Source organism: Aulonocara sp. 'chitande type north' Nkhata Bay, linkage group LG18 (assembly GCF_057382095.1).
Source record: "Aulonocara sp. 'chitande type north' Nkhata Bay isolate Kocher_YH1m ecotype deep benthic linkage group LG18, A_spYH_male_GT1.1, whole genome shotgun sequence".
In the NCBI taxonomy this organism is placed as follows: Eukaryota; Metazoa; Chordata; class Actinopteri; order Cichliformes; family Cichlidae; genus Aulonocara; species Aulonocara sp. 'chitande type north' Nkhata Bay.
This window is the reverse complement of record NC_141361.1, coordinates 31,314,942-31,333,502: the sequence shown is the minus strand read 5'-3', so window position 1 is coordinate 31,333,502 and position 18,561 is coordinate 31,314,942. Positions and strand designations below refer to the sequence as shown.

Genomic DNA, 18,561 nt, shown 5'->3' with positions numbered 1-18,561 from the left:
TTGAGATATATCGGAGCGCTGCTTGTTTGTACTGTACTGGTGGAAAGAGTGATGAATGGGAAGATGGGAGACGGGGATGTGTAGGCTCACCTGATCGATTGTTGGGCGAGGTCCGCACAGGAGAGATGGAGGGCGTACGAGAGGAAGAATAAGGTCGCTGTCTGTCTCTCTCTATCGTGGAGGAGGAGCCAACAAAATGGTACTGGGAATAGCCGTCCTGCGGGAGACCAAAGTGAAAGCAAATGAGGAGGAGAAGATTTGAGGCAGTGTTTAGTTACCTTGCAATGGTTTTACATGTAATTGCACGGATTCTGGATTTATATACCCAGAGTACAGAGGCTTTACCTTTTTATAGAGGCTGCGCAGGTCTCTGTATTGCCACATGCTGTTCAAGACTTGAGATGCAGCTTTCACCACTTTGGGACTATGTCTGGGAATTCAGCAGAGAGGAAAACAAAAAAACACAACGTAAAGCTCGACCGTCCTCTGCTCTGTTTGGGTAGACGCCGTTTTATAAAAACACCACAGTTCAGAATAAAAAAGAAAAATACACGAAATGGAGACACTAAACGCGCATGTAAATCAGCATCTCATGCAGCCTTCGAGGAAAACGTCTTCTTCATCTTCTCTGATGTGCCACTTAAATGTTCATAGGACAAATTGCATAATTGTTTTTCTGATTGATTTATTAGCCAATATTTCATTCTGTTTCCCCCAAGTGACTAATGACTGTGGGTTTAATTGGCTCATATGGCATTATCAGTGCGTAGGAAATGAAACTTTATTTCTTCGAGACATTTTGATAATGTTGTTGTTTTGGATTCTCAGATTGCGGGCTGTGTAATTTCAGCAACACAAATAGGGAACACTGGAAAACTGTTCTTTGAGGAACAAGACAACTGAACTGGTACCTGTAATTTTATCTAAATGTGAGTCTAATAATAAACACACTACTAATTCGTTTTAGCCTGTTATCTATCATGGAGAATTGAATGCCATGTTAGGATATAGACATAAACAAAACAGAAAAAGCACACAGCAGGTGCAACATTTTTTCTACATGACAAAAATTAGAAATGTATACGATATGCAGTTAGAACAAAAGTGAGCTAAAATTACAGCTGAAGTTATGCTACATCATATTATCTATATCCATATTCACTCGCTTTTATCTGTAATCTTTGTCTGCACTTTAGTCATTCCTCAGTGCCAAAATCTAATCATAACACAGCTGACCTGCTGCTAAAACCAACTTAGCAGATGTCAGTAGCTGTCATCTAGGAATTTTAACTTTGAGAACTCCCACTCTTTGAACTTCTGGTTTCCTAGGGACCGCTTTTAAATCATATATCTAATTGCATTAGGGATGTGCCTAACTATTTGACTAGATGTTTAAGCACTGCTTCCTCTCTTAGCTGGCAACAACTGATAAAAATAACTCCCAAAAGGTTCTGTTCATCTGGACGTAGCGTTTTCAGTGGGAGAAACGTTCCGTCACTCATTCAAGTGACTTCTTCAGTCTCAGCTGACTGCAGGTTTCCCCAATCTTATAAACAGTACATTTTCACAATGACTGAAACTAAAAACCACTGAATGAACAATGGGCTGGGAGGTCAGTCTCTTGATCATTAATATGAAAATTCTGTACCATTCACAGAGTTGGGGAATGGCTGCAATCACAGCATTGTGAGATGGCGAAAGACGTACCAAAATGCAGATAAGTGATTAAATGTTTCTCCCACTGAAAACGCTACGTCCAGATGAACAAAATCAACCTTTTGGGATTTGCTTACCTGGATGATTAAGCATGCATCAAGACAGAAAAAAATAAGATTTAATTCATTGCTGATTTTAAGATATTATGCAACCAATAGCCACTACGCACAGCTTCAGCCTTAGAAAATGAGACAAGAACATCAACGAGCAAATTCTTAAAAATGCTTGTTGCACTTTTTCAAGTTTTGCTAACGCTTGACTAGGGCTGAACGATATATCGCATTTGCGATAATATCGCGACATGATCAAGTGCAATTTTCTAACCGCAAAGGCTGCGATTATACTCTGGACATGTCCAAATTCATGGGCTGCATCCTCCTGAGGCCGCATTTGTAGACCGATTACGTCACAGCGACGTGCCGAAGGCTGTCCAAATTACTACCATATCCCAGAATTCATAGCGCGGCCCAGCCAAACTCCAGTTTCCAGCAATGGCGGCCGCTACTAAGTTTTAAAATTACTCATACTAATCTTTCTGGGTCACAAAATAAACTTTTAACATATTTTCAGGCGAGAAAGTAGTTGTGTAAACATCAAATATCTGCTCGGTTTATCAAGATATCCCATATTTGCAAAAGTGCTTCGACGTTTTCAGAGGCGTCTGCTACCCACCAGCTCGACAGCTAGCCGGGAGCTCGAGGGTTACTGATGCGGCCGAGAACGGCACAACTCCCGGCACATCATTTTCAGATCACCGCGGAGTTTCGCTGCTCGGGTTAAACGTGATATATAAGTCACTTAGACAACCTAATAATGTTATTGTTGGGCTTTTTTCAGTGTTTTGTTTGTTCGTGAGTAAATCGGTTTGGCTGAGATTAAAGTTATTAGATTAGATAAAATAAAACTTTATTAATCCCCCGGGTGGGTTCCTCCTTGGTTTTCACACAGCTGACTAAACGTCAAACAGAAAACTTATTAAACAGAAGTATGAGACAGTCGAGAATTTACGCCAGTGTCTGGTTATATTTTAGATAGCAAGAAGCAGACGGCCGAGTTTATTAAACTCCACCGAGACAGCGGTGACGCTAATCAGAAGGCTAGACCGTCCAATTTCACGCCTTTAAATTTTAAAGGCGTGTTTGTGTGTGTGTTTATACAATTGCTATTATGTTTGCACTTTATGTGTAATGTTACTGACTGCAGAGATCAGTAAGATGTGTGTATTTTTTATTTATTAGTTTTATTTATTTAATATTATTTTTTAATTGAATGACTGTCTAGTAGTTCACAGATGTCGAAAAACTGAGTGTGGTAAAGCCACTGATTTTTTTTATGTATATTTCTGCAATCTGCACATTGTACTGACTTTCATTTTAATGTTTACACCAGGGTTCCTTGTCAGCACTTTATGCTCAGATGTTTGTAAGCTAAAAATAAACTATTGTGTATGTTCAAATATACTGTTGTGATTGAAGAAGTTAAATAAAAATGTCAGTCATCAATTCATGCATCACCTCATGTCATCATAACAGAGGTCTGTCTTCCAGGAAAGAACAGTTTAAAATGATTTAATATAGTATTGGCCATACTATATGATGTATTGCTTGTCTTTGTTTAATAATACAGAAGACAAAGACCTTAAAAAATAATCGCATATCGCATCGCAATCGCAATATTGGGGCAAAAAATCGCAATTAGATTATTTTCCATAATCGTTCAGCCCTACGCTTGACTATTTGTTAGCGAGTATTTGTAGACAGTAAGACAAAAAGCAGACACACAGACCAGCAGACTTCTTTAGTATTTTGAAAGAGAAAATGAAGAGCTGTATACTATTCTGCAACACAGTCTGCACAGGCCAGTGGCATGGAATGAAGGTTGCTAATGTTAACAAATCTAACAATAGCTATAATGCAAACAATGGGGCGATCATGGCTCAAGAGTTGGGAGTTCGCCTTGTAATCGGAAGGTTGCCGGTTCGAGCCCCGGCTCGGACAGTCTCGGTCGTTGTGTCCTTGGGCAAGACACTTCACCCGTTGCCTACTGGTGGTGGTCAGAGGGCCCGGTGGCGCCAGTGTCCGGCAGCCTCGCCTCTGTCAGTGCGCCCCAGGGTGGCTGTGGCTACAACGTAGCTTGCCATCACCAGTGTGTGAATGTGTGTGTGAATGGGTGGATGACTGGATATGTAAAGCGCTTTGGGGTCCTTAGGGACTATTAAAAGTGCTATATAAATACCATTTACCAAATCTGTGTAAATGCAAAGCCATATACAAAGCAAATGCCACACATTTCAGTGACATTTAAAATAATATTTGGTTATTAAAGAAGCCGATTGTTCACAACTATCCCACAGATGCATCATTATATAGCGCAACTTCTAAAACTTAAACTTTACTTAAATTATTTCTCTCCAATTAATCTTTCTTGGTTAACTACAATAATAACCATCAACGTGACTATTAAACCCCATTTCTACTAGACTGCTCAAATACGTCCTACCATTTATTAATGTTTCAATCATAAATATCATCCATCTTTATCAATGCGCATGTATATCTCCAACCTTCTTTTCAACAATTCTTGAAAGAGTCATTGTAAAACAGCTAACTGATCATCTGGTGAGTTCCACAGGGTTCTGTGCTGGGACCATTTCTATTTACATTCCCTTAGGCAATTATTATTAGCAGGCATAGCATACATTTGTTTCTATGCAGATGATACCCAGCTTAAGATATCTAACAACAGTTACTTAAAAAGCCTTCAATTCTACTTTTAGGAAGTAGAACCAGAGTAGAACCTTCAGCTTTCAGGCCCCTCTTCTGTAGAACCAGCTCCCAGTTTGCATTTCAGAGACAGACACCCTCTCTACTTTTAAGATCAGGCGTAACAGTTTCTTATTTGATAAAGATTATAGTTAGAGCTGGATGGAGGTTCTCAGTCATCCAGGTCATCGTAGTCTGGATGAAGCAATCCTGAATGATTCAGCTACGACTCGGCGACAGCCAGCAGCTTCCAGCAACCACTGCTAAATGGTTTTTCCCTGGTTTTCCTGTTTCTATAATTTCCAACATAGCAGACAGCTTTTGAGCATTGTACACGACATTTCGTGAGAAACCTCAAAAAGGCAGCAGCTAAACGTAATCTTGACAAGTCTGGCAAATTCGAGGATTTGTAGCAATGGGAAACTTCCATGGCTGGATCTTCAGTTTTATAGATGCTACCTTTAAATCCTTTAAATAGAATGAATACCTTTAAATTAAATAATTTGTATTGCTTTAGTGCACAGTACTGTAATATAACAAACAAAAGCCTCACATAGAGCAAAGTAGTTACTACAGCACAAGCTGCAAGCACTGTAAGATGTGGACGGTAAATATGTTTCGTTGTAGCAAGTTAAACAAGTTAAAATTATACTCCTTGCTCTGCGCCTCTGTGTTCTCTCTCTTTATAGACTGTCCAATAAAAACAATGTAGGTGTGTGGGTAAACAGACTATGCAGGGAGCGCACAGGGTACAGACTGGCCAAACTTTAGCTGGATCTTATTTTCTGTTGCTTTGACTGGTGACTCACAGCACTAAGAAAAACAATCACACAGCCTCTGTAAACCTTCTCTCCTGTCTCAGCTCTGAGCCCCTTCACACCAATACACATCTATATTCCTACTCCTTTCTTATCCTTTTGATCAGTCCACCTGTTCGCATCTTGTGATTTAAAATGTGATCAGCGTATAAAAAACTATAAGACGATACAAAGTGTTGGTGCTTCCTCACAACCTTGACTAGTTAGATCATTTCTACCGTTTTTATCGTCACCTCCGCATCCTTTTAGTTTACCCCCTCATCAACATGGCATCGTCTTCCCATTCGGCTTACTTGTCTCCCTTGCTGCGGGCGATGCCAATGAGCTTCTCGATGCCGCCAGCGTCCCTCAGGGCTTTGGTGTTCTCCATGTTCTTGGTGATGACCTCATGCAGCGCGCAGCAGATAGCCGTGATGGTGTCATCCGACATGGTCTTCCCCACCAGCCCGCTGTTGCTATTGGTGCCACCCCCTCCACCTCCTCCCCCACCACTGCTGTTGTTGTTGTTGCTGCCTCCAGGCAAACGGTGCACCAGGTCCCTCATGGCATATTTACCTTTGGTGGGTGAGAGTGACAGGGAAAGTACGGGTGAGGTGAATAATATATGAAGAAGATACAAAAAAATGTAGGAATGGGAGCGAAACAAACATTTTGTGGAGCTTCTGTGTGGAGTTTGTGTGTTCTTTGTGTGCTTGTGTGGATTTTCTCCAGGTACTCTGACTTCCTCCCACAGTCCAAAAACCTGCATTTTAGGTTAACTGATGATTCTACACTGTCTTTCTCTGTTAGCCCATTATTAGCTGGGATGAGCTCCAGTTCCCCAACAATAGGTGTTATGGATGGGTTGACTTAGGGAGTAATTAAAAATAAACTGACTTATGCCAGGCCTTGAATTGATCAAAACTTTACTTTTTATATGCAAGTTTGTAACCAAATAGTTAGCCAGTTACTGCCAGCCAGCCCTCTTCCTGCTAAAACTGGGTTTAAATCCTGCACTTAGTCAGAAGCAGGTATGGGGCCAGCTCTGTCCAGCTTCTAACAATGCAACGAACTTACAATATTGTTGTGTTGACTTTACAAAGTAAAGACTTTCACACAGGAGGGACAGAAAGCCTATAACTTATTAAGAGGATTCAATTCAATTTGTTGAAGTTGCACAGCTCCTTCACCTTAAACAATTCCTCCACAAGAACAACAATCCTGATGCTCTGCACTAAACTAATGTTGAAACTGATTTCTTTGCTTTGCTTACATCAGAGCTGCTTTTATTTTTGCTATCAAGGTAGAATGCTCAAAGTTTTTGTCTCGACTGTACAAGTCTAACAATTTTCTTATTTCATTGTTTCTGAAATCACCTGTACCTGCTGCATATAAAAAAAAAATCTGCAAGACGATGCCTACTCCTAGGCAAAATACCTACTTTGAGTGCATTCACATGAAGACACAAAGGTGTAACCAATGTAAAGGCCATTCTAAAGACTGGTTTTAATAAAGCAGTTAATATTAGGTTTGGTAAAGAAAACCAGACCCTGGTCCAGCATGCACATTACCCAAGTTTGATGTGGAAAAGGGAAACAGTAGAAGACATCTAAAAAATAAATGTAGTATTAATATGTATTCTGTTCTTCTAACATATTCATCAAACATTATGTGGGAACTTTCAGAATCCCAAAACTTGCAGCAAAGACAGTTTTATTATATTCTACTAAATTTACCCAGTAGAACAATTACCAAAATGTGTTGAACTTTAATCATATGCATTATAAGCTAACAGTAGACTTAAATCTAGTGTAATTTCACATTACTTTCACTGTAATTTCTACTATAGTACAGCATATATTGTGGAAACAGCTGTAAGTCAGTTAAAAAAGCACAGGAAAATAAAAAAGTCACAAATATCAAGATATTTTTCTTCCCTTGTTTCGTTTTTTAAAGAAAGAAGCTTCTGAAAGCTGGAGCTGACTACCACTGAGGTAAAATTGCAGCCTGGCAGGCCTGCTGTCAGACACTGATGGAAACATGACCACGTGATCTCACACAGACTGACTACATTTCCCATGACACCTGAACACTGCTGTCAGGAAATCTTGTCCGCTCTGCTCTCTGGTCTCCATTCTGATTGGGTCATCACCCTGGGGTGGCGGCGGTGGTAATGGTGGTGGTGCTGGGGGTGTAGTTGCACGTCATGACTCACTGACAGTTTGCATGCAGACTACATGTGTTTTACTGCTGCTGTACATAATATATAAGAAGAAACTGTTACTAATTTACAATAAAACTTTACTATTTCTACGTCGTAGCAGGAGCGTTGAGGGACGGCCATGTGACCAGCAAGAATAAGCAAAACCTAACTGGACAAATTTTTGGAGCATGAGCAAAGGAAGAACTCTTTACATTTTTATCCACATCCAGATCAATTTCTTCAATACAGCAAAGCAAGTGATGATGCAGTGCTGCTCTAGGTGACTGCAGTGATACTAGCTACTTCTATGACTGCTGCAGAGAAATGATCTGAAGCATGATGTGCTGGAAGACATGGATAACTGTGAGCACAAAGCACTACTACTATTTTAAAATACACATTTAGTTTTAAGTGATAATTAAGTGAAAGCAATACAATGGCTCAGGTCAGATTTTTCTAACTTTTCCTATTTTACAGATCAAAAAATCAATTATCTCTAGATAATCGAAGCAATCGACAAATAAACTGGTATAACCAATTACTGAAGTTAAGGGTAGATAAGAACCACATAAACACACTGATTTAGCTACTGCCACAAAATTGCAGTACTGGAAAGATTCATCAGTCATTTTCACTGCTCAAATTATTGTTAAGAAAAAACGCTGAGATCAACAGAGAAAAAACGAAAAAGGCTAGACTGTAAAAAGGAGTTTCCTATTGTCACAGAATCATTTTAATTATATTTAATTGTTTTGTTTTTTTTAATTTTATGGCTCCATCAGCTGTGGCGACACCTTAGGAAATAAGGCTGCACCTGGAGGTACTGCAGGTATTGCAACTAAATATCACAGCTAGACGGAAACTCCCCAGAACACGGACTACAGATGCTTTTCTGCTCTCTAATTTGACCAGGTAGAAAAAGACTAACACGAAAGACATTTCCTGTGTATTTATTTATTATACTTTATTTATTTTTAATTAATTCCTTTAATTCATTTTGGAGGGACAATCTTCAATAATCCAAACAGTGAAAAGAGAAGAAGAAAGAAGAAAATACTAGAGTAGAAATATCACTGAACATCTAAAAACAGATCATTAAACTGCAGCAATTCAACAAGGCCAGCTACAAACTTTAAAGTAAAACTAGACAAAGAAAAGAACAGCTGTGAGCCAATGCACAGGGCACAGAAAACAAATCACAATAAAATTAAACCCCCAACAGTTCACTGGTCCCCGGTGATTCAACACCGTAACTACGCCTGTGTCAGTGACTCACTAACTCAGCTTGTTTATTGTGGGAAGTGATTCTCTCATTGCGTGTGAGAAGAGCACCTGCAGAAGAGTGAATATTGTTAGTGCTAGTTATTGTACTCACCACGCTCAGCTGTAAAGTGCGTGGATAAGCTGATGCTGCAGTAAAGTGATAAGCTGTCATGAACTGTGTAACTGTACTGGCACTGGATTGGTTTAACATTCTGATGTGCGTGTCTCTGATTTTTTTTTAATTATCATGATTGATACCGCTATAATTACAAAGATATAAACACACTGGGAAGTGAACGTCTGCGTTAGTTGGCTCAAAGCAAACCTTTCACTGCAGATGCTATTAATATCTGCTGCTGACAGCTCTGAGGCCTCAGCTACACATGTGTTTACATGATAAACTGCATTAGAAGCACATCACACAACATGGCTGAGGGGAAAGCAATGTGTCCTATCACAATATACCTGCATGCCCCATAGCAGCACGGCAGAAAAGTTAACATTACAGCCTGCACACGGACGCTTGCATTCACACAGAGAAACATCACATCGACCATCAGACGCTCAGCATCAGGGAATAAGTGGAAGGAAACATGTGGTGGTTGCTATGGGGACCAGTAGAAAAGCAGAGTTATTACAGACATCACCTAGTCTCAAAGGGAACACGTAGCAGTAAACGATCAGTCCAAGAAACACTACCTTCTGCTTACAAAGTAGAAACAAATTTAAAGACCAATGATGCACTATGTAATATTTTTGCAACTTTTATAGATGCTAAACATGACATTTAAACATGTCTGCAGAAACCAATATCATAAGGCTGTACTGAAGCAGGGGAGTAATTCTCTCAGTGCGTGAAGATAACTAGTCTACAGAGAAATTTATTTTTAATTACTCCCTAATATCCAGAAAAAGACCATAAAGATGTTATTCTTCTCCACTGTCAGAGTGTGTTTTTGCTCTCGAAGGTTTGTTTACCCCGTCATCTTTTTCAGACTGTGTAGATTTGTTTGTATGGACAGGTGGGGGCGAGTGTGGCTACTCACCAATTAGCTCCTTGTTCCTGATGTCCAGAGCCATGTTTCTCAGGGCTGTAGCCACAGCACAAACGACCCTATCATTGTCTATCCTCAGTAACTCCACCAGGATAGGGAGTCCTTTCTCTTTGCGCACTGCAGCTCGGATATAGACGGACCACTGGGCAGGACAGGGAGAGGTGGACAGAGATGTCAGAAGACATTCATTTGTATCATTTTTGCCAAATCCATTTTCATTTTTTCGGAACCACAAATTGTCATATTTGGATAAAAGTGCCAAGCTATCCGCTAATGCTAACAAGCTTGGTTAGCTTGCTGTACACCTAAACTGTACACCTGTTCTGCACAGACACACATACAGTTAATTAGTGCTAAGAAACAAACTGATAAACAACCTGATAAGTTATATAAAAATTACCCATGAATTAAGGCTGCGCCTTTCAATGACTTGCTTTTGAAACTCTTAGATGTCCATTGCAGGAACTGCATTTTTTTTAGGCTTCTGTTTTGTTGAGGTTGCTGCTTTGCCCTTATCCGTACCGCACAAAGAGAAAACAGGTAAATACGTCAACAGTGGAAGTCACAGTGTTCCCTTTCGCAAGGTGTAAACGACTTCGTTCTGTTGATGCCAAGAGGTTACATCCTGTTTTCTTTCGTCGTCCTCTCTAAGCAACTGATGGTATAACTGTGCCCTTTGACACGCTAGCAGAAGTGATGTGGGCAGTAACAAAATGTGAAAGCACATGATCAAGACACAGACGCAAGCGTAAACTGGGGATGTGTCTGTGAAGGAGATGACGGGTCTGACTCTTGGGGGACAGCATATTTAAACCCAGGATTAGTGAGGCAACAGGTGCTGCACCATCATGCTGCTCATCAGCGGTGTAATTAACAGCAAATTATACATTACAAATGCTCTTAACTTTGAATTAGTGCTTTAAAAGGCAATTTTCTTTCTTTTGCATTTATTTTTACCAAATGCTGATTTCAGACACAATGTACTGAAACTACTTGTTGCTCTCAGGTAAGAGGAAATCTTAAAGGGCTAGTTAAATGATAACATCATTCTTCATCACAAAATCAAAAGAATATCTGAAGTGGTTAAGCTTTTTATATTATTATATTATTACTTTCAGAGTGTTTTTGGCACCTACTGGAACTTGGAGAGCATCTTGCAGATGCCATTTAGTATCTGAATGATTCAGCCACTGCACTGCATTCTTACCTTCCAGCTGCCAGCAGCTAGATTCTGCAGAGCCCCAGCTGCTCCCTCCAGGGTGTCTGGGTTGGAGCACTCAGACAGCAGTGTGAGGTAGGGCTTAACGATGGTGGGGTGCCATAACATCTGGATGCCTTTCGGGGGCTCCGCCAAGTCTGGAAATGGGCCGACGCCGTCCCACTGCGGAAGATGACACATAATTCAGAAAAGAAAAGCATTCAGAATTCTGTGAGGTGAGGTTTGACAGCGGTGGAGTGCCAGCACGGTCTCCTCAGGCAATAACGGGAGAGGAGAAGGACGAGATTCACTGTCACAAGCAACTTATGACCACTGGCAATTTTTTTCCCCACTCTCATCGGTGACTGAAATCTCACATCTACTCCTGCTTGGATGATGTTTTTTTTTTTAAAAACACACAGATACTGTATATCAATAATAAATGTGAAAAATCTTTCAGATGCAGGAGAGCTCACAGTAACGCTGCAACATAATTAACAAATGAGTAGCTGGTTCCATATTTTCATATGCAGCACCATTAGTTTTTGAAGCTATAAGTAGCACTATATTTTAAATACAGATTGGGACGGGCTTTTATGAAATCAATTTGGGATTATAGAATCACATATACAGTTTACTACATGTGGCATGTTATTAAATTACTGGGCATTTCATTTTAAAACTATTAAATAATGCATAATTGCAGAATAAACACCACACCGCTGTCCTGCCCATGAGTAATCGAGTATCCCGTGTTATAAATGCAGCTACAGCTTGGGCTCATGAATGCCTGAATACCAGCTGTTTCAGTCTATCTCAGGCATGCAAGAAATACACATCCCATTGTCACTCACATGCTAACTAATAGTTAGCACAGAAGCTCTTCAGTACAAGTGAAGACACAATGTTAGTCAAAGTAAGCTGAGCGGCCACTACAAAAAGGTTAATCAGACATTTAAATCAACACCACCTAGCTAAATATGGATATTTTAAAGAAGCTAACAAATTTAAGCGGCTTAAGCTAAAGCTAGCTAGAGCTCAGAGCCAGACAAATGGGCTTAGCAACAGTTATAGTTATGTTGGTAATTGCTTAATATTTTTGTTTTTCATAACAAAAAATACAATTCTCCCATTCTCTTTGCATTTGTTATAGTCTGTGTTATAATGCTAACACATGGCACTGAAAATTTGGTCATTTTTCTTCCCGTGATTTCTCTTTCCCCGTCTTCCATCACTTCCTTTTGTCATTTTTAGCATCTCCTTATTCCTCTCTTCTCTAATTACCCAACAGTTGATAGAGTTTTTTTCCCTCTCCAACAAGCTCCCCAATCGCTCCTTCATGGTAATCATCCACAGCTGCACTGGAGTGGAGAAACACACATGGAGGGGAGAGAGAGGCCTGATATATTATTGTTTGGAGAGGTTATGATTTGTCTCTTTACGATCTGATCTCAGGGTTACTTTTAAAATCCTTCATCTCCCTGGTTCTGCCTGGTTTGCATGCGAGTTTGCAAACGGTTAGCTCAACAAATTAGTTAAAGGCCATGGCTCATTGCTACCATTTATAAAGATCTCCTCTCTCTCTTTCTGCCTTTCCTAGAAATGACAGAGAGAAAAAATAGGAGCATGCAGGGCTAATGAGCAATTCACCCACCGGAAGTGCCAGAATTTCAATCCCTGCAGCTTCACTAGAAGTGGTAAAAGACATCTTCCACTCAACCAGAATGTGATGCTGATTGCTTATTAGCATGACAAGAGGTTAGAGCCTTCTCCAAGGCAGCCGTTTGGTTTCTGCCAACTAGAAGAGCTCTCACTTTTTAACTAAACAGAGGATGAAACAGATGGACAGAGCCTGGAAACTCAGAGACACACCAGCATCTTTAAATCTGGAAACGGGTAGTAAAGACATAACGTCCTGATGCTGCTAGTTAGCATGAGTCCCTACTTCACACTGATACCTGTTCGTCTTAGAAAATCAACAGCAATATTTTAACTGAGGGCAGCTGTTATAAATGTACGTTGGTGGTAAGTAATACCATTTTTATGAACTTTATTTCACTAGGAAATGTTACCCATAAAATGTAGTCTTTTCTGCGAGAGGCCCAGGATACTGTTTTGCAACATCTTGTATCTTGGGACTTACATTTAACACAATGGTATTAAACACTAACCACTCTCCTATCTGTGCCGACACATTGTTACTTAGGTTTAATTAGTGTAGCATGGACCCCTGTCAGAGAATACCCACTGGTACAGCCCAAGCATTAAACAAACCATAAAAGAAATCCTCATAAAGGAAGGCTTTTATGAGGCCATTAAAATTCTATATGTGATATCTGTGTGGATTGAGCGGGGGAAGAACAACAGGCAGAGAAAGCGATAAAGTAACAGGAGGAAACCAAGACTGTAAGATAAACCAGTAATCAAAGTGCCAATTAAAAACACCAGGACAACACAAAGCTCACAGATACAAATGTGATTGTTCTATAGTTCAATTATCAACAGATCAGATTTAATCCATTCACAAATAATTTGTTGTTTTTGTTTCACCAGTTCAACTTTAAAGTCCTTTTTGTCACATTTTTCTCTTTTTCTGTGTTTTCTGATAATAATAATAATAATGGATTGGATTTATATAGCGCTTTTCAAGGCACCCAAAGCGCTTTACAATACCACTATTCATTCACTCTCACATTCATACACTGGTGGAGGCAGGCTACAGTTGTAGCCACAGCTGCCCTGGGGCAGACTGACAGAAGCGAGGCTGCCATATCGCGCCATCGGCCCCTCTGGCCAACACCAGTAGGCAAGTAGGGTAAAGTGTCTTGCCCAGGGACACAACGACCAGGACAGAGAGCCCAGGGATCGAACCGGCGACCTTCCGGTTACAGATGCGATTCCCAACCCCCTGAGCCACGGTCGCTTAAACAGACCCTCTATTTAGAAAATCCAAATGTTGCCCCTAAACTGTTGCCCCTTAGCATCATCACGTCAAACTGCACTCTATGCTGCAGGCGAATGAATTTGGAATCATCATAGTTTTTTATTGGTGAAATTAACACTACAAAAAAGCACAACACAGAAAACGTCTGACACTAAAGATAACAGCAACTTGAGCTAATTTAACTATCTAGCCATCTGTCACCTCTGCATGGTGGCTGCCATGCTCCATTTGTTGATGCTTCCTAGAGTTCACATGATGGGGACTCAAAGTCCTCTCCTCTGCAATGAGGCAGTAATTTGCATGCTTGACTTGGATTTTACAGTTACGTTCCAACACTTCCACTTAACTGAGATATAATAAATTGGGTAGTTTGTAATGAGAAACCTGTTTGCATGTGAACTAATGCGCTTCACCATTTGATTCTGGATGTCTGAACGGGGGCATCGGTTCTAGTGTCCCCAGTGCTTGGTTTGTGAAAATACTTATGCAGTCTACTTTATCTTCAATAAAAAAAGCACCTTCATCCATAGTTCATATATATATATATATATATATATATATATATATATATATATATATATAAACTGAAAACACAAGCTGTAGATCAGCCACTTCAGATACAAAAAAATGCTAGTCACTGGTATCTCAAGTCCCATTTTGAAGTCTTGATTTTAGCGTCTAAGGCCAGAATTACTAAACAGCACAGGTGCAGGGAGTTCATCTCAATATCAAGCACAAAAAATATGACTTTTTTGTAGTAAATACTGTCACAATTAGCAGTAATTAGCAGTACATTTTCCAAATGTAAATAAGTCATCATGTAAATATTCTCCCCCCCAAGAAAGAAACTCACAGAAATAAATATGCAACAGGGAAAACGTGCAAAAATCTTTAAGTTCCCACCTCTTACCTCTCTTCTCCCTGTAAATGCCAACAGTACTTTTTTTTTTATACAAAACCCAGTCTGCGCTGGTGGAATGCGTTAGTAAATCAAGCTGTTCGTTGGAGGTCAAAGGGACCACATTTAGACAAAAATGGTGGAATGCAAAAACTTTCTGCCAATTTATCTGGTTTTGAAAAGAAGCAGTCAAAGGGATCCCTCAAAAAATATTTCAAAGGGTTTTAATAGCTGTAAAATACAGTATAATGTAAATAATACATAAAATAAATAACGCATTAATCATATTAGCCATTGTGCAGACTTCACCAGGTTGATTTCACAGATCAGATGAGCAGCAGCAGAAACTTTTTAGCATAAGTCAACAGGTAACTGTCACCTTTGATTACTGCAGCTACTTCCTTCTTAACACACATGAAAGTTTCTAAAAGCACATGTAAATCTCCAATTTCTCTAGACAAAATTTGTGTCATTTGCATCAGTCATCTTCTTGCAGTTTGGAAGAGCTAAGGGTGCGGCTGGCTGAGTAGAGCATGTAAGAGGCAGGACACAGAAATATTCTCACATGGGTGCACTACGTACTTCAAAGCTTGAGTGTTTAATAATAAGGTTGCGATGCACCTTGGGAAAATGCCTTTTTGTTATAGACTAGCTTTTGGAGCCAGTCTTAAATGGTCACGTAAGGGACTGCAGATATTTATTCAGCATTTTTAGCTCTCGTGGTCACTGCTCAGTGTGATACCTGTGTATGTTAGCATTATCCCCAGATTTGTCAGGTCACTCAGGTCTTTCCCTTTATCAGAATACTGTTCAGAGAAAACAGCCACCATGTATTTGTCACCACAGTCATAATCTATCAGATTGTTATATGACAATGAATGCTGACCAGTTTCTCCATTCTTCTGTTCTCACCTGGTCATGTCCCTTCTTTTTCTTCTTCTTCTTGCCCCAACATCCCGAACTCTCTGCGTCCTTCCCTCCAGTATCACATAACAAGCCGTCCAACTCTTCCGACCCCCCCTGCTGGCTGTGAGAGGTCTCCGCAGCCAGACGGTACGACAAGTTCCTCAGGATGCACACACAGTTCTCTACAGTCTGATGGAGGGAGGTAATGAAAGAGACAGAGAGCAAAAGAGAAAGACACAGAGGTGACGGACAGAAAGATGGCCACCACTAAAACATCCCCAACCAAACTCTGGACCGGACTGTATACACAGCAAATAAACTCAGATAGACACACATGCAGCGCACATAATAAAAAGAGAGACACACACGCACGCTAATCCTATTGTTGTGAGTGTCTATGCAGTCAACAGTCACAGTCTTTGAAGTCCTTGTGAAGGATTTCTGCGGATTAAAAACTTCACATCTACTTGTGAAGGGCCTCCACTTGACGCACAAACTCACACACAAACACCCACACAGCTAGAAACACAAAAACACCATCAAACACACATGTATCTGTGGCACAGAAACATATACACATGGATGCAAATGTGCTCAAATAAAAGCGTGCTGAAAAACTCTCGCTAGAGATGTTTCTGTGTCACTGACCATCTGGATTGAGTAATACATGGTACACTCTAAAAAAAAGACTAGAAAACAAAGAAACAAAATGAAAGTTTATTTTTAAATCAAAAAGGCTTTAGATCGCTCCCTATTGCTGATGGTGAAATCCCCAAATTACACTAAATCGACAAAAATTTTCACTTAATTCAATTAAATTCTGGTGAATTCAGGCGTTCCAATTACTTTCATGGCCACAGATGTATAAAATCTGCACCGAAGCATGAAGACCAAAGACTCTACAAACATTTGTGAAAGACTGGGTCGCTCTCAGGAGCTCAATGACTTCCAGTGTGGTACACTGGAATGTGAAAGTGAAAGTCCTGAGTGTCCATATCACTCAGGACCTGTCATGGTCCTGGCCACATTAACACCCTGGTTAAGAAAGCCCGGCAGCGTCTCTTCTTCCTCAGAAGACTCAGGGACTTTCATCAGCCACTGAAGGTGCTTAAGAACTTTTACTCCTGCACCATCGAGAGCGTCCTGACGGGAAACATCTGGACCTGGCTTGGAAAACAGCACCAAGCAGGACAGATGAGATCTGCAAAGAGTGGTGCGCTCGGCCGAACATATCATTTGATCAGAGCTTTCTGACCTGCTGTCCATCTGCACCAAGCAATGCAAGACCAAAGCAAGGAAGATCATGATGGACCTCTCCCATCCCAACAATGGACTCTTCTCACTTTTGAGGTCTAGGAAGCGCTTCCACTCCCTTAAGGCCAAAACACAGAGAATTGGGAGGAGCTTCTTCCCCCAGGCTATTCGGGTCCTGAACCAGGTGTAGGACTGCACGCACTCTGTTTATTTGCACACTTCTTATAATGTCTTTCATAAATTCTTATTTGCACATTTTACTGTAAATTTCTAAGTTAAAATCTGTAAATTTTGTAGTAATCTGTAAATCTGTAAATCTTACTGTGAATTCTTACTGTCATTTAATGGTCAGGCATTGCACAGCAATAAGCATTTCACCACGTCATACTGCATATGGTTACTAGACTTGTAGTCAGACCGCCTAGACCAAGACCAAGACAATACCAAGACCAGAGGGTATCGAGACCAAGACAGACTGAGTCAAGACTAAGACAAAGTCGAGACGAGACCGAGACAAAAAAGTCTTTAAACTGCAGCCAGATTCTGCTTCGTTTACGAGTGCGATGCACTCGCACAGCCCTCCTCACCCATTTCTACGGTCTCACAAGAACGAGGGATCCGAGACCAAGACAAAACCAAGACCAAAGTCCGTCGAGACCAAGACAAGACCAAGACCACGTAAAAGTGGTCTCGGGTCTCGAGACCACGACCAGTCTCGAGACATCCAACTCTAATGGTTGCGTGTGACAAATAAAATTTGAATGTGAATTTGATAGGATGCCACTAGTGCAACACGTACCGTCGTGAAATTTCCTGCCTACTAAATATTCCACAGCCAATTGTTAATGGTATCATATTAAAGTGGAAGTAACCTTGTGGATGCTGAGGCACATAGTCGCCAACTTTCAGTTCAGAGTCAGTCACTACAACTTTCACATGGCCTTCACATTAACTCAACAACAGTGCGTAGAGAGTGCAGTGTTGTTTTAAATTGTCAAATCATTTCCCCACATATTCACACTTATTGCTGAACGTCTTCCCGTCTTCTTTTTGTTCCTTCTATATCCAATGAAGTGATTCATCTCTTGCCAATATATATATAATTAGTCCACACATTGAGCACTGTCATAGCTCAACTGACCTCAGCCATGATCCTGGCAGATCATCTCATCTAGACGCCAAATGACATTACCTCATTACTTAGCTTTCTATACATCCAATCGGCAAAATTCACGTAGGGTGCGTTATTTAAGCATCTTCAATTGATCACAGTTACAGAACATCTGCAAGCCGCTGTGCAACCCACCTCTACCTCTGCTCCTTATTTCATGCTGTATGTGACTTAATATCTGTTATTAATGCTTGCTGTGTTCTGTGTTGCATTTTACTGTTGCTGTCCAAAAACAGAACAGAGCCACAATGACAGATATGAATTACTGCAGACTGACATAACAGTCTTCCTCTCACTACACCTGACACTCAAAAGAATACACAAAAGATTTTTTAAAAACTTTTAAACTTCAGCTTTTCCAGTCATGGCTCAAAGTTTCCTGAATCCTGTTGTT

General features: G+C 40.4%; 1 protein-coding gene across 9 annotated transcripts in view; it reads right to left on the bottom strand.

Moving 5' to 3' along the window:
* The window catches only part of ctnnd2b (catenin (cadherin-associated protein), delta 2b), a 227,297-nt gene that overhangs the window by 10,276 nt on the left and 198,460 nt on the right, over window positions 1-18,561 (bottom strand). For 5 of the 9 annotated variants that reach the window (XM_086273574.1, XM_086273577.1, XM_086273579.1 and 2 more), the window contains 6 exons: window positions 15,749-15,931; window positions 11,004-11,177; window positions 9,788-9,938; window positions 5,590-5,851; window positions 346-439; window positions 91-217 (listed from right to left, as the gene is read on the bottom strand). In XM_086273574.1, the coding sequence (XP_086129700.1) occupies window positions 91-217; window positions 346-439; window positions 5,590-5,851; window positions 9,788-9,938; window positions 11,004-11,177; window positions 15,749-15,931 (991 nt within the window). The remainder of the gene's footprint in view (window positions 1-90; window positions 218-345; window positions 440-5,589; window positions 5,852-9,787; window positions 9,939-11,003; window positions 11,178-15,748; window positions 15,932-18,561) is intronic. The other 4 variants (XM_086273576.1, XM_086273578.1, XM_086273583.1 and 1 more) reach the window with 1 other exon arrangement.